The sequence below is a fragment of the Hirundo rustica genome, chromosome Z (genome assembly GCF_015227805.2).
Source record: "Hirundo rustica isolate bHirRus1 chromosome Z, bHirRus1.pri.v3, whole genome shotgun sequence".
NCBI classification, from domain to species: Eukaryota; Metazoa; Chordata; class Aves; order Passeriformes; family Hirundinidae; genus Hirundo; species Hirundo rustica.
The window spans coordinates 14,478,768-14,494,212 of record NC_053488.1 but is presented as its reverse complement, the minus strand read 5'-3'; the positions used below and the strand labels follow the sequence as shown (position 1 = coordinate 14,494,212).

Genomic DNA, 15,445 nt, shown 5'->3' with positions numbered 1-15,445 from the left:
CCTCTTCAGGGCACCTCCGCCTGGGCGAACCAGGGAGTCCCATCCGCCTGGGAAAGATAAACGCTCGGGAAGAAAACAGTTGGATTAACACCACCACCACCAAAACACACACACACACACACACACACACACACACACACACACATATATTTTTTCATATATATTTAAATATATGCGTGCGCGTACATGTATATATCCGTATGGAAACGGTACGCGTGGCTCAGCAAAGCCCGGACGGGGGAAGGGGCATAGCAGCCCGAGCGGGGCCGGGAAGGAAAATGAAAGGTGCGACGGGAGATAAGCGACGGCGATGCAGGAGAGCGACAAGACGAAAAGTATAAAGGGAAATACAAATAAGGAGCGAGGAAAAGTTGGCCGCGCGAACCCGAGCCGGGCGGCCGCGCCGCCAGACGCTGAAATATGATAATGGAGCAGCTGCGCCGCGCCGCCCGCCGCCAATGGGCGCGCGCGGGCGTGACGTGCCCGCGCGTGACGTCGCGCCAATGGCGAGCGGGCCGAGTTGGAGCAGAGAAGTTTGAGTAAGAGATAAGGGCGAGGCGAGCGCCCGCGCCGCCAGCGCCCAGTCCGGCACCGCCGCGCCTCCGCACCGCACCGCACCGCGCCGCACCGCGCCGCACCGCGCCGCACCGCGCCGCGCCGCGCCTCCGCGCCGCCACCGCTCCGCACCGCTACGCGTGGACGGACCCCGCCGCGCCCCCCGGCGCCGCGCCCCGCACCGCGCCTCACCGCACGTCCCCTTCTCTCTCCGCAGCCCTGACAGTGTCTCCCACTCCGGTGGTGTTTTGTGCCGGTTTTTTGTTTTTTGTTTTTTTTTTCCGAATTCGATTTTTTTTTTGCCTCTGTTAATACTTCCACTTTTTTTTTTTTTTTTTTATTATTATTATTCTTATTTTTAGCGACAGCTCTCAAACCTACTTTGGGGTCTTAAAACGAAACCGTACACCATTTCACTGTGGACATTACACCCTCTTACAGATATGGGAGACATGGGAGACCCACCAAAAAGTAAGGCGGAATCTTTACCGTTGTTGGAATAAGTGTGCTGTCTATTGTAATCGCCTCAGGCAGACGGACTGCTGAAGTGCTGAACTTAATTTGAATGTTAGAGAGGGTGCCTTTGTTACCGTGCCTGCATGCTTGCTCTGTCGTAGCCTTATATGTTAGCAGCCTGGGGTCCTACTCTTTTTTAAAATTTTGGGAGCAGAGAGGATTTTGACGGGATCTCCAACCACGGAGCCCTAAATTCTTCTCGTGATAGATTGCGGTGAGGCTGTCTGACTATCCAGTACCTAGCCGGTCTAGGGGCATTAGCATTAGATTTGCAAAAGGGAGCAAGTGACAGCCGTAACGATGCTTGTTCTTGCTAGAAGCCTCGACTCCCTTCTGAGGAAAAGGGCTGAGTGGGAAGTGCACCCAATCATGCTTCATCGTTTCCAGTCAGAACATCTTAAAATGCGAAATGAAATACATAGGTGCTCTCCTCGTGAGGCAGGGCATTCAAACAAGCGAACAATAAAATTAAAATTAAACAACGTGGGAGTTTGAAGTTTTGATTCCGTGCAATGTTTGTGAAATTAGGACCTTCACCCTAAAGATTCTTCACGTTTGCATTTTAACATATGTTCCGTCTCCTTTCTAAGCGAGGCAAGGTTTTGATGGCACACTCCAATTACCATCCAAAAGTGTAATATTCTTAAAACAAAACAAAACAAAACCAAAAAAAAAAAAAAAAAAAAAAAAACCACAATCAAAAAACAAACCTAAATGACCCAACGAACACCCCCCCCCGCCCAATATGCAAACAAACAAAAGAAGGCAGAAACCAAACAATGCTCCCACAATATGCTTTGTAAGGGAATAACATTAAAAGTGTGTTTATCTCTGTAGGAGAGTAAACGGCTAGTCAATCATGTATTTATTTTCATTTCAGAAAAACGTCTGATTTCCCTATGTGTTGGTTGCGGCAATCAAATTCACGATCAGTATATTCTGAGGGTTTCTCCGGATTTGGAATGGCATGCGGCATGTTTGAAGTGTGCAGAGTGTAATCAATATTTGGACGAGACCTGTACGTGCTTTGTTAGGGATGGCAAAACCTACTGTAAAAGAGATTATATCAGGTACGCCATTTACGTTAATTGTGTTCGGGGAGATTTTATTTTTCTTTTTGACTTTATAAATTTGGCGGGGGAATTAAGATGGGAAACTGTGAGGAAGCAGGTAAAAGATGATTGGTATGTTTTTATGTGTTTTCCCACTGCGAGGAAAAAAGTTAGCAATGAAGTTTTTTGTTGTTGTTGTTTTGTTTTGTTTTTCTTCTTTTCAAATGCAAATATCTGTATTACTAGAACGAGGTTCGGGACCATGTAGGACCTTTCGAGGACTTTGGCAATGTTTCCTGTGATTCTAACCAAAGAGAGAATCGTTGATAACGAAGAATATTTTCAATAGTGTAGATATTATGAGAAACATGGAACAGATCACTTTCTAAGACAACCTGAGAAATGCGTCTCTGTTTCTGCAAAGACCTAGTGGCATTTAAAAAAAAAAAAAAAAAAAAAAAAAAAAAAAAAAAAAAAAGGCACTTCAAGCATGTATGTCGTAAAAATAAATAAAAAGTAGGGAAAAAAAAAAACAACAACACATTTAAACTAGGCCTATCAAAAAAAAAAAAAAAATTTCCTTCTGACTGGAGGATCCTTTTATGGGGATGTTAAAACTTAGACCGAAATTTTTCTTAGCTAAAATAACTGACATTTAATCTTTTTTAAATATTAACCCCTTTGGTGATATCTGACTGCCTTTTCTTTCTTATCTTATCTGTACTGATGAATTAGACAGAGCAGATCAAATTGCCCATCATCTGTTCGCGAACAATTGGGTATATTTAGATAATGGAACCGCTTCCTTCCTCACATTAAAATCTGGTAACTGATAAAATGTGAGAGTTGCCAATGCTGACACTGTGGAGAAACCAAAGCAGGAATTTCGAGTGTGTTTATTATTTGTGCTCCTGGGTCATGCTGATCCGTTTCAGTGTCGCCTACTGAGTTTGCCAAATCATAAGTTTGTATGACACTGAAGTATGAATAGTATTTTTTTTCAGAAGGTTTTAGAAGCAAATCACCTAGGCACCTAAGATATATTCTGATTTCTGTGTAATTCTGAATTGAAATAAAACCCTCTAGCCTTTCCTTGTCTAGTGCACGATTTATAAACAAACCATTCCTTCAAGCCATCGTGAGATTATTCTCCAAGTTCTAAAATGGCGAAAACCGGAGGGGTGTTTTTTTTTTGTTTGTTTGTTTTGTTTGTTTGTTTTCATTATTATTATTATAAAAGAAGGCTGGAATCGTTCTCTTAATTCTCTAAATTCAAATGAAAGGAAAAAGTTTGGATCGAAATGTATTCACTTATGTCCTTCTAGAACTGAGCGGGAGAAATTTAGCAGGAAAAAAAAATTCAGCTCTTTTAGACTAATCCGGAATACATTTAATTTGCAATAATTTAAAAAGGAAAAAGTGCATTACGTCTTTGAATTAGACCATGAGCCAATCTCTAAGTGTTAAACCTGTGGGCAACCACCGCAACTTTAGTACCTATGAATGCACCTACTTTACGATCACCCTGTTCCTTTCCTGTTTAGCCGTTCAGTTTTTTCTTCTCAAAACTGTGTAATTCGGGTATATGTAGCCCTGAATATAGGATTAGTACACTTCTACAGCCATAGAAGCTACAGAAGTGTGTACTTACAAGCATATATTACAGAGTGTACCTCTAAGAAAGTATACCGGTGAGGAAATTGGTGGGGATAAATATTAGCTCAGTTTTAGGAGCAGTTTTCACAGTTCTGTGGATTGTGAGCGTGCATAAGTGCATGTTTCCTTACATTTGTGCAAAGATGCAATTTTAATCGTACTAAGGACTTCTGGTTAAGAAGTACCCTGTTGGGAGACGAGAGAGTGTGCAGTTCAACAGTCGAGTTGGAGATTTTCTTATGTTTATCTATTGGTGGATGAGCTGACGTCCTCTCCTTCATGGGAGACGAGGAGCCAGCCACCCATTCCAGAAACTCATAATTTGCTTTGTGGGGCTGTCAGCGAGAGGTTGCCTTCTCATTCCTACCGAAGCGCTTGGCTGCCGGCTCAAGGTGGGAAGGTCAGGAGGACGAGAGACGGGGCAGGTAGAGACGCTGAGGTAGAGATAAGCTGCAGATCCAGGGCACTGAAACTACCCTTTTGCTGGGGGCGGGAGAGAGGGGTTACACTACTGTAAATGTGAGCCTGAGGAGGCATGTGTGTTATGCTTATATTGTTGTATTAGATTAATCTGGTGAGAGGGGGCTAGGGGAAGAGACCCCGCGCTGGGCAGTCACTCCTGCTGGGTCCCGGAGGCTAAGCTGACGGCAGTCCGAACACGCATCAAGCGGCACAAGTCTTGGGTGGGTTCTGCGCAAAAAGTTTGGTGGAGATGGCAGGTTTGTGTCTGGGATGGCAGCTTCGGCAGTCTCACCTTTCCCTGGTGTGCTCGGGTAGTCCGGTTCAACCCCAGGCCAGGCTAGGTCAGATGAGGAGGCAGGGACAGGGCAGGGATGGCCCCACTCCTGCAGCACCCCGAGCGCTGGGGCAAGAGGGAGAGGTCGGATACCCTCGAGAAGAAAGGGGGTCTCTTTTTTTGGGTTTTTTTTTTTTCTTCTTACACCTCAGCCTCCCAACTCTTCTCTTCCACCGGTGTGTTTGTGTCCACTCCGCCTTTTACGGCACGGGGATCAGGGCACCGACCGCGAGTGAATCCGGCTTATTCCTTTCTTCTTTCGGCTTCTGTATTTTCCGTGAATTTTAAAGTAGTGGATTGCGCGTGGCGGGTCTACGCGGGGCCAGGGGCTGCCCAGGAGCAGGAGTGAAAACCTCTTTCTTTTTCCCTTTCATTTCTTCCCCCCCGCCCCTTCCCTGCCCTCCCCTTTCCCCCTCCCGTGCTCTCCCTCCTTCCCTCCCTTCTCCTTCTTTCTGGGCTGGGCCCTGCTCAGGTTATACGGCATCAAGTGCGCCAAATGCAGCATCGGCTTCAGCAAGAATGACTTCGTGATGCGCGCCCGCGCCAAGGTGTACCACATCGAGTGTTTTCGCTGCGTGGCCTGCAGCCGCCAGCTCATCCCCGGCGATGAATTCGCGCTGCGGGAAGACGGCCTCTTCTGTCGGGCGGACCACGACGTGGTGGAGAGGGCCAGCCTGGGCGGCGGGGACCCTCTCAGCCCCCTGCATCCCGCCCGGCCGCTGCAGATGGCAGGTACCGCCCGCGCCCAGCGCCGCGGAAACCCGCGGGGTTCGGCGGTGCCCGGTCCCGCTCCGGGCGGCGCGGAGAGCCCCACGGTCTCAGCGGGTGCCGCGCCTCCGCGGAGAGCCGGGCCCCGGCGTGCGCGCCCGCGGAGAGGCTGCGGCGCCTCAAGCGAGAAACGCCCGCGTTCGGGAACGCGTTCGGTGGAACACCTGTGGAGGGGCCGCGCCCCCACCCGCCAGCCTGCCCTCCTCCCGCCCCCACCGCGCACCGGGTGCGGAATTCCTCCAGCCCCGAGCCCGGGGCGGCCCTGAGCCTGAGCCGGAGAGGGACGAGCCGCTGCGAAGAGCAGGTCTGCGCCTTTAGAGCCCTCCGCTGCCTCAGGAACGAGGGGAGAAGCTGTTCTGAGCGCTGGAGGAAGTGGGGTCTGAATAGAGATAGACTTCATAACTACAGGCTGGCGCTCAGGCTGTAATTTAAAACTGTCAACAAGCTAATCTTCGGTAATTGCCTTTTAAAGTGACTCTTGCCTTCTTGAAACGTTTCGTGTAATTTGATGAGAATTTCATCTCAAAACTCAGCCCTGTAACTTCAGATTCTCCTCACCTCACAACTTCATTCACACTTCCAGTTCTCGACGTGTACGTCAGATACTCGGAGACACTCAGCTTTAGGGACACTTCCCTGAGCCTAACTAGGCAGGACGATACAAGGTTGGCCAGCCCTTTCGCTGTGCAAGTAACTGTAAATTGGAAAGTTGTTTGTTAAATACGTCTGCTCTAAAACGGGTTCATTTCCCTCTTCTGAGCTGCTTTCAGGTGACATTTATATATAGGGAGAAATAATCCCGTAACTGATCAGGGCAGAATTCTAGAGAGACTGCGCTCCCTATATCGTGTTTGTGCATGTCTCCAAAAGGCTTAGTGTGTCGGCAGGTACAATACTGATAAGATTTGAAGCCTTCGTATTGTCGTCATCGCATTTGCTGATGCATTGTTACAGTTAGAAAAGTCGGAACCCGACTGTAAAAAAGCAAGCATTTCTGTTAGCTGAAACAGTTTTAGGGGAAAAAAAACAAAACAAAAAAAAACCAACAAAAAAACAAAACAAAAAAACCCCCTGTTTTTATTTTTCCCTCGGCTGGGTCAGATTACACATAATAGCTACAGCTACATAAGGCACAGAATAGCAGAACACCAGCAACACTCGAGCTCTTGATGTGATGCCACCCGTAGTTTTGTGTTGCTGGGCTTGCTCTCCTTTTAAAAGCACTAGATAGATATTTTTAAATTATTCATCCAAAGTATAAGCAAATGCACCTAGCTCCTCCACTTTTTAAGATAAATCCCATCTCCCGTGCTTTGAGATAGGGAGCTCTCACCGGCCTTTTTTTTTTTTTTTTTTGGCGTGGTGGGGAGGATTTGGCTTGTTTTGTTCTGGTTTGAAAGCGTCAAGCTGCCGGGAGCCGCCGAACGTTATCACGGCTTCTGACTAAAATGAGCTAGATTCACTATACAAGAAGCAGACCCGAAATATGATTAATTTAAGAAGTAGTCTTCCACTAATTTTCGGGCCAAAATCTGTTTTGGTGATTTGTCAGGAAATAAATACATAAAACCCTACTGCTCCTTTCCTAGAGTACATACACCTTAGCTAACTTGCCCTCCCTTGTCAAGTTTCATACAGGTTCAAGCTTCTGTCATTAGGGGTTTTAGGGGGTGGTTTGTTTTTGCAAATTAATTGTCTGTGGAGTCAGAAATGTCAGTCACTCCACCAGTGCATAAAGCAGAGGGGGCTGCAGCAGCTCCAATAGATCTGAGTGCTTGAATGGCCTCTGAAAGAGGGTTCATCACCCGCTCCCCCCGCCCCCCCCCCCCCCCCGCCCGCCACCTTCCCCTGTCCCACCAGTTTAGATTCATAGTCTCTGCAGACTCCCTGCTTCCTACTCATGGGGATCCTGTTCCTCCCTTCCCCTTCCCTTACAGCAGAACCTATCTCTGCCAGACAGCCAGCATTGCGGCCCCACGTCCACAAGCAGCCCGAGAAGACCACCCGAGTCCGGACTGTCCTTAATGAAAAACAGCTTCACACCTTGAGGACCTGCTACGCTGCCAACCCCAGACCTGACGCCCTCATGAAAGAGCAACTGGTAGAAATGACTGGCCTCAGCCCGAGGGTCATCAGGGTTTGGTTTCAAAACAAACGATGCAAGGACAAAAAAAGGAGCATTATGATGAAGCAACTGCAGCAGCAGCAACCCAATGACAAAACTGTAAGTGGTTTCAGCCTCTCTCTGTGTGCTGCCTTAATTCCCAATGAGAAACGCTTGGTGTATGTCCGGCCCGGAGAGCCCCAGGGCTCGGTTTAATGCTGTTAATTTTTTGCTATCTCCCTGAAAACAATGAAAACGATACTGCTTAGACCCGTTCGTCTCTACTGTCAGTGCAATCGAAACAGACCACAGCGAGGAGCCGGTTAGGCTGCTCAAGTGTACTTAGAATTTGTGGGGCTACGAATATTCAGTAGCTTACACTAACTTCTCTGCAGCATGAATGAGACCTGCAGAGCTTATGGGACATAATAAACCCAGTCTCATCTAATACTTATACTGCATATGCAAAGGGTCTCTTGAGGAGAAAAGGACGCCTTTGCCCTCTTCCGTGTTTTTAAACAGGAGTAATTCCAGAAGTAACTTGTTGTTGTTGTTGTTTTGATTTTTTTAAAGTAAAAATAAGAGGTGTTTTTCTTAGCACTTTATGTACTACGAAGTGTGTGTTTGTCAGTGCACTTAATGCAGAAAAAGACAAATGCAATGCAAATTTTTTTAGAATTACCATAGTGTTTGCAGGTTAATATATACGTAGTTATATCTATGTAGAGCTCTTTTCTGCAGATATATGCATGAGTGATGTAAACAGGCGGAATGTACTGGGTTCAGCAGGACAAATTGTCTGTCTCCATTTTAAGCCAAATTTGTTTCTTTTTTATTGTTGCTGTAAGTCCACTTGAAGAAGAGTCTGTTAGTCTCCCTGTGTATATTGACTGACCCGAGAATGACTATTAATTCATAAGGCTGCCTAGTTAAGTGGAATTTAAGGAGTTTCGTTTCACTCTCTTGGAATGCAATAAAACACGGTGTTATTAACTCGCCTAACAATCTATTCGTCGAGGCTAGGAGTTCTGCTGCACACTGTGCCTGCACGACAGGGCATACTCAGAGGGCTGTGGCTTTTTTGTTTGTTTGTTTGTTTGTTTGTTTGGTTTTGTTTTGGTTAGGTTTTTTGTGTGTGTATTTTGGGGGGGTGTTGTTTGTTTGTTTTGTGTGGTTTTTTTTTTTTTTTCCTTGTTTGGGGGGGATGTTTTGGGTTTTTGTTTGATTGTTTGTTTTGTTTGTTTTGTTTTGGTGGTGGGTTTTTTGTTGTTGTTGGGGTTTTTTTTGAGAGAAAGAGCGTGGTAATGACGTACCCCAGGTTTGTCATCCGCTGGATATACGACCCAGTTAAGGTCACACAAAACAAAACCAGACTGGATGAGAACTGTAGAAGGGAGCAGGATTACCCATTCCTCGTTCTGAGACGTCCATTGGCAGTCGAGATACAGAGTGCTCGTGCTCAAGAGAGCTTGGGGCGGAGGGGGTATACCTTGAGACGAATAGGAGGATTAAAGAGAAAGAAAGTAAACTTCCACCGTGATAAATGCAGCGAGCAGAAACAGGCTGACCTAGAGTAGAATAGAGTAAGACATTCACAGCAGATTAACAAAGCAAATACAAGCGACCGTATAGATAAGATAGAAAGCGGTTTATTGACTCAGCGTTTATATACAATAAAGTTAACCAAGCTCATTAACATCTTTTGCTGGGCTGTTTACAGAATATCCAAGGGATGACAGGAACTCCAATGGTGGCTGCTAGTCCGGAGAGACATGACGGCGGTTTGCAGGCAAACCCCGTGGAGGTGCAGAGTTACCAGCCGCCCTGGAAAGTACTGAGTGACTTCGCGTTGCAGAGTGACATAGACCAACCTGCTTTTCAGCAACTAGTAAGTGTCGGTTCCCAGCCCGAGCCAGCCGGTACCCGGGTCAGAGCAATGGGCGATTCACTCCAGGTGCCAGATGCTCTCAGAAAGACAAGCAATCCAGATTAGCTTTCCAGAAGGGTTTTCCAGAAATTGCAAGTCGGGCATGACTGCATCTGTAAAAGCAGAGAACTGAATTGATTTCACAGAGCTTTGTGCAAAATCGACCTTAGTATACAGCAGAGATATTTCTGTGTTGAGTGTGAGTTTGGATAAAGGCCCAACTCAGGTCTGATAATAGCTCGCACAGTCCTGAAAACTGAAAGCACTTCACCAAAACACTTTTTATATGTCACTTAATTGTACTTACATTTGCGAAAGCAGTTTCTAGAATTTACCCTTCCCCACCTCAGGCTGATTTTCCTTTACGCTGTAGGGTGAATTTCAAATACATGATTATAACGTCAGCTGTCAGACAAATATGATCTCTCAATTAAAATTTCAAAGTTCATGTCTTAAGCATGCACTTCTAGATATAATTTTATGTATCTATATGTATGCATGAATCTATACATATATATATATATAGCTTACATTAAATGTTCTTTGAAAAGGAAATTGCTAGTACATATTTAGGTGAAAAATTCAAGCAATATAATAAACTACCTTAAGCCAAAACCAAATAGACCTTTTAGAATAAATTCTTTCCTTAACTCACTTCCTTATGCCTACATCACTTGGCAGCCCTTATGGGACCATATCACTAACAATACTTAGGCACAACAAGGTGAATTAAGGAGAGAAGTCCAGTCTTAAGTCGGTTTCCTGGCCTACGTGTGTTAAAACCGGACCTTTAAAATAAAGAGGTATGTTGTGTATACTATTTCAGGGATTCAGAATAAGAGTTACAAAAAATTAACATGTAAACATTCTTTTGATCTGTTGGGTGCTTTTTTTTTTTTTTTTTTTTTTCCTTTTTTTCCCCCTTTTTTTTTCTTTTTTTACACCAAGTGATGGAAGACAGGTTTGTAGTTGAATCTAGCATTGTGTTCAGACCTTTTCAGTTCAGTATCATGCTCTCCTGCAGAATCCCTTTTCTTTTGCCCAACAGCAGTCTACAGCGTGTTCCCCTCGCTGGCACGCTATGCCTACTCTGGAAGCAGCAGGGCTATTTGCATCCTCTTGCATCTAAAGCAACCACTGCTTTTCCTGCTTTAATCAAGCTGTCCATCAGACAGGAGAAAAAATTATCTCCTTTGGTTGCTTTACTTACTGTGCCTTAACAAAATACGAGACTTTAAAAATCTTTGATGCAGTGAGGTTTTGTATTAAACAGTTCAAGGGAAAAAAAGAAAAAAAGAAAAAAAAAAGAAAAAAAAAAGAAAAAAAAAAAAAGAAAAAAAAAGGGCACGATGGAAGATGGGTAGTCCAAATACACATACACATATAGGTAAATAGACCATTAGGTTGACAAATTAATATTGATATGTATTCGACAAATTATGTGATGCGGAAAAGAGTTAAATTAAAGAATAGTGTAAGGAACAGACAGTTCATTGGCTGTTCAAGGCAAGGCTCTAATCTGGCAAGGGTCTTAATCACAGAATTGGCCAGCTAAATAGGTGCCAAAGAAATGCTTCTGGACTAACAAAGCTCCACCCTTCAAGTCATGTCTTTTCCCAGCACTGCTCCTAAACTAACAGGAGCAGTGGGGCACATTAGGATGGAATAGTGTGACCTTTTTTATCAAACAGACTCTCATTAAGAAGAGATAGCACCAGCCTCGAATCACGAATGAAAGAGGATGGCTGATTTCAAATGCCTTCTGGTCCTGAATGCTCCTTCCAGGTTTATTTTGATATGTGCACCAATGGGGAAAAAAGTAATCTTTCACTTTCATGTCAAGAAAACACATGCACTCCTAAATTATTGACTAGAAAATCCTAGTGGGAGCACCACTCTTGCAAGACAGGGAAGAAGGCCTCATTAATAAGTTTGTTTGTTTATTTGCTTGATTTTTTCAGTCTTCTCTTTCCATTTTTTAAATCTACTTTTTCTTGGTGATTTGGCCGAAGGCCTGAAGAGGGTGCCTGTGAAGTCAATGGGGAAGGTAAACAGAGCAACCAGCAGTGACACAGCCTCCTGGGGAGATGTATCAGGCCTATTGGCTGCATGCCTTGTATATTTTTTTTGTGTTCTTCTTTGCCTGCTACTTTTCTTTGAGTTTTACAGTCGTAGCAACAGTTCTTTTTCTTATTTTTCTTCTTTTTTTTTCCCTCTCTCTTTTTTTTTTCCTTTTTTTTTTGTCTTGCTTTTTTTTTTTTTTTTTTGTTTTTTTTTTTTTATTTTTTTTTTTTTTTTTTTATATTTTTTTATTTTTGGCAGGTTAATTTTTCAGAAGGAGGACCTGGTTCCAATTCCACTGGAAGCGAAGTAGCATCAATGTCCTCTCAGCTGCCAGATACACCCAACAGCATGGTAGCCAGTCCTATTGAGGCATGAGGAACATTCATTCAAATATCTGTTGTTGTTGTTTCTGCCCTTACCCTCACCCCTGTTGAAGAGAGTGGGAAAGTGAACATGTTGAGACTTCGAAATTTAGGGGGAAAGAATATTTAACAACCCTGTAACGAACCTAGCAAGGAACTGCTCCATGAGATGAACAGAGTCATATTTGAAAAGACAAGGTAATATGGTAGCAACACTGTGAAGACAATCATGGGATCTTACTAGAAAAAAAAAAAAAAAATTTAGAAGGACCACAAACCCCGTGTTTTCAATGATCAGAGGAGAATCAAAAAGACGTTTTCCAAATATAAAGGATTTGTACTCGTGGATCTCAAAAAACAACAACAAAAAAAACCCAACAACAAAAAAAACCCACCCAAAACAAACAAACAAAAAAAGGAAATCTTTTCATTTGACTGCACATCTTAGGGAGAAACCAACCAAGGTAGAGGGACTTTCTATCCGGTCCCTCCCATTCCAAATGGTGCTGTTTCTATATTGGGGATAGCCTTGCCAAAAGAAGCTCCAGTAGGTTTTCCACCGTCAGGAAAGAGACGATTCAGGCCTGCACTGATGAAAGATTCCTTGCAGGAAGGTGGAGCTGCATTGGTTTGCAATGTTGTTTTTAGTTGACTCTTAACAAGGGGTTTTTCCTGGGTCTCTTCTAGCATGCCTGTAGCGGGGTTATGATTTTGTTTGGTTGAGATCCACCCCCTATTAAGCGTGATGCATTTAAAAATAGATTTTTGAATTCCTCTTTAAAGGTGAATTTATAAAAACATTGCAACAAGGTATACCTCTATTTTGCCACAAAGCGTCTCGGGATTGTGTTTGAAATGTGTCCACCCAAGAACCTTCCCCTCCCCCAGAGATGTGTATAGTCATTGGTTATAACGACTGTTTTTCTCTCTTTCCTTTCTCTTTCTCTCTCACTCTCTAGGAGGAAAAAAAAAAAAAAAAAAAAAAAAAAAAAAAAAAAAAAAAAAAAAAAAAAAAAAATCACTCCTTTTGTTTGCTCTTGCATTGCAAAATTATAAAGTAATTTATTATTTATTATTGGAAGACTTGCCACTTTTCATGTCAGTTGATTATTTTTTTTGTTTGCTGAAGTAAAAAAGAAAGAAAAAAAAAAAAAAAAAAAAAAAGAAAAGGTTGTACCGTGGTCTTTGAATTATATGTCTAATTCTATGTGGTTTTGTCCTTTTTCTTTCCTTAAATATGATGTGAAATAAAAGCGCCATATGTAGAATTATTATATCTTCAGGACTATTTCACTAGATAAGCGTTTGGACTAGAAAATTAATAACAATGATGATAATATTAACACTAAATAATGAACAAAGTTCCCTTTTTTAAAATATTTACAGGTTAGCAGCTAAAATACCTGAAATAAAATATTGCATGCAAAGGCGGTCGTTAGTGAATGAAAGGAGTGTGATATTTTATTGCAAGTATTAACGACCAGCTTGTAAATTTCAGTTTCAACAACTGTATCAGGGCTAGTTGGATGCCTTAGCTTTCAATCGATAACGTTAGAAAGTCTCTTGTTCCCCCACCCCATCCCTTGCCCTTAAAAGTGATATTACTCTAGGCATGATCAGACATAACGTTAAGACATCTAAAGAACTGAGAGCTCAGGCTTTTTGCTGAGTTCTGCTATTTTTAAAAAATAATAAAAAGAAAGTGCTGTATACCAAAGCCTCGTTGTTGAGATTGTTGAAGTGACCTGTACTTTAAGTATAAGCTCCTGATAAAAGGGACGCTTTTTGCTTAACGAGTCAAGTATGACCATTATTTATCAATGTCTGCTGTCAAAACAATTGAATAATGCTGCAGGAGGAATAGTTGTGGGGATATTTCTGTCGGGGATATTGCTGTGAAATTGCACGAATATGTTCCTTATTTTCTGTCGACTTCCCTCTTTTCACTCCCTCTTTTCTTCCTTTTTTAATTTGCGGGGGAGAGGGTGGTGAAAGCTAGAAACGTGGGCGATTTCTTGGGGAAAAGTAGAAAGAAGTAAATAAAAAAAAAAAAAAAAAGAAAGAAGAAAAAAAATGAAAAAGAAAAAAAAGAAAAAAAAAGGGAAAGAGTTGTTTTTCCCGAGTGCTCCCTAGTCTCCCGGGCAGCACAAGACAAAGGCTCACTTTAAAACACCCTTAAGGAGTGGAACATACAGTGATTTTCAGTCTGACAAAGACAAGTTGGTTTGCATGTCAGTTATTTCAAACCCCTATGTTTTCTTAACATAACCTTCTTTTCCCTCCCTCCTCACCATCTCAGCCCACCCTGAGCAAGCTCAGCTATAGACAAACCGTTTCGACAGTACAGAGAACATGAAAAAAAATGTTAAAATCTAATACAAGGATTTCAATCATCCTGATTAGAAACTGGATTCATTTTGTATGCTCAAGTGTAATACATTTTTGAGTACTTGATAAATATTTAAATAAATATGAAATCTACCTTAAACTGTGTGATCAGTAACCCTTGTGTTTTCATGCAGGATCAGAGGATTGGTACGGCGCTTCGGGGGGCGGGAGGGAGAAGGGGTATCATTTCTGCCCGGTGATCTGACGTGTGAGTTGTTGGAGTCGCTCTTACTTGGGTGAGTTTGGAGACGGAGTCTCCGACTCGGTCGGGTCTGTAACTAGCGCTGGAAACCTGTAAGGGCAGGGCAGCCTGGGACCCTTTTGCGTTCGCCCCTCGCCGCCGGGAGGCTAACGGGTAGGCGGTGGGAGCGGCGGCTCTGCGGCGGAGAACGGGGTCACGCAGGGCGGGGGGCTGACCCCCAGAGAGAGTAACCTGCGCGCCGGGCGCTGGTCGGACCTGCCCCTCTGTCCCCCCCCGCTCCCGGGAAGGACCCTCGGGCGGCTGAACGCCTGTCGGCGGGAAGGGAGATTCACGCTGTCGGTCCTTGCGAGGGAAAGGCCCCCCAGCCCTGCTAGGCGCCCCGCGGTCCCGGCTCGCCCTCCGGGCGGCTGGGGCAGTCGCCGAGATAAGCCGCCCGCCGGGAGGCAGAGGTTGACGTTTGGTCTGCCAGCACAGCGTCCTGCACCTTGAAACACGCAGGGCAGCAGAGTGTCTTTGGAGCAGCAGCGCTGCCGCGGTCCTGCAGCTGCGGGCTGGGAGCCCACTCGGGATGTGCCTGCACACACACCTACAGATAGGCTCCTGCCCGCACCCCCGCAGAGGGCCTGAGACCCCCAACCCTGTCCGACGGGTAGGAAGAGTCAGGTCGCTCCTCCGGCGGCAACTCCGGGGTCTCCACGTCCCCATGGCCACTGCAGCTCCCACACCAGCGGTCATCCCGGAACCTCCACCCTCGAAACTTCGGCTAAACAATACCCGTCTCATCTGATTTTCAGGGCTCCATAAATTTTTTTTTTTTTTTTTTTCCTTTTATGGCCTTTGATTCCCTTTCTCATTACATTTGTGAGGCCCTACAAACTTAAGAGTGTTTTTCAACCTGACTCAAATAAAGACAAACTTTCGAGAGGATACTCCTAGTGCCTTCGGTAGAACACTTCCTGAGCTTGGGCAGCAGGATTTGTGTAAGCAAAAGAAAAGATCCTCCTCATAAAATGCATGTCCTCATGATGCTCTGCTCTGATTCCTCTTCCCAGTAT

The 15,445-nt window shown here is 44.4% G+C and overlaps 1 protein-coding gene across 2 annotated transcripts; it reads left to right on the top strand.

Moving 5' to 3' along the window:
- The first annotated feature begins 906 nt into the window (after nt 1-906).
- Nucleotides 907-12,150, top strand: ISL1 (ISL LIM homeobox 1). 2 transcript variants are annotated; one of them, XM_040090251.2, is made up of 6 exons: nt 907-1,026; nt 1,952-2,141; nt 5,048-5,307; nt 7,284-7,567; nt 9,168-9,335; nt 11,697-12,150. In XM_040090251.2, the coding sequence occupies exons 1-6, from the start codon at nt 999-1,001 to the stop codon at nt 11,811-11,813; spliced, it is 1,047 nt and encodes a 348-aa protein (XP_039946185.1). In that variant the 5' UTR covers nt 907-998; the 3' UTR covers nt 11,814-12,150. The 2 variants fall into 2 exon arrangements, with proteins under 2 accessions (XP_039946185.1, XP_039946184.1); XM_040090250.2 differs by having other exon boundaries at nt 7,281-7,567.
- The last annotated feature ends 3,295 nt before the right edge of the window (nt 12,151-15,445 follow it).

What these genes read in the sequence shown, in the direction of transcription:
- ISL1 (XM_040090250.2), top strand. Translation starts at nt 999, where the DNA reads ATGGGAGACATGGGAGACCCACCAAAAA. An exon ending in CATGGGAGACCCACCAAAAA is followed by an intron (nt 1,027 to 1,951) that starts GTAAGGCGGAAT and finishes TTTTCATTTCAG; the next exon opens with AAAAACGTCTGATTTCCCTA. An exon ending in AGCAACCCAATGACAAAACT is followed by an intron (nt 7,568 to 9,167) that starts GTAAGTGGTTTC and finishes GGCTGTTTACAG; the next exon opens with AATATCCAAGGGATGACAGG.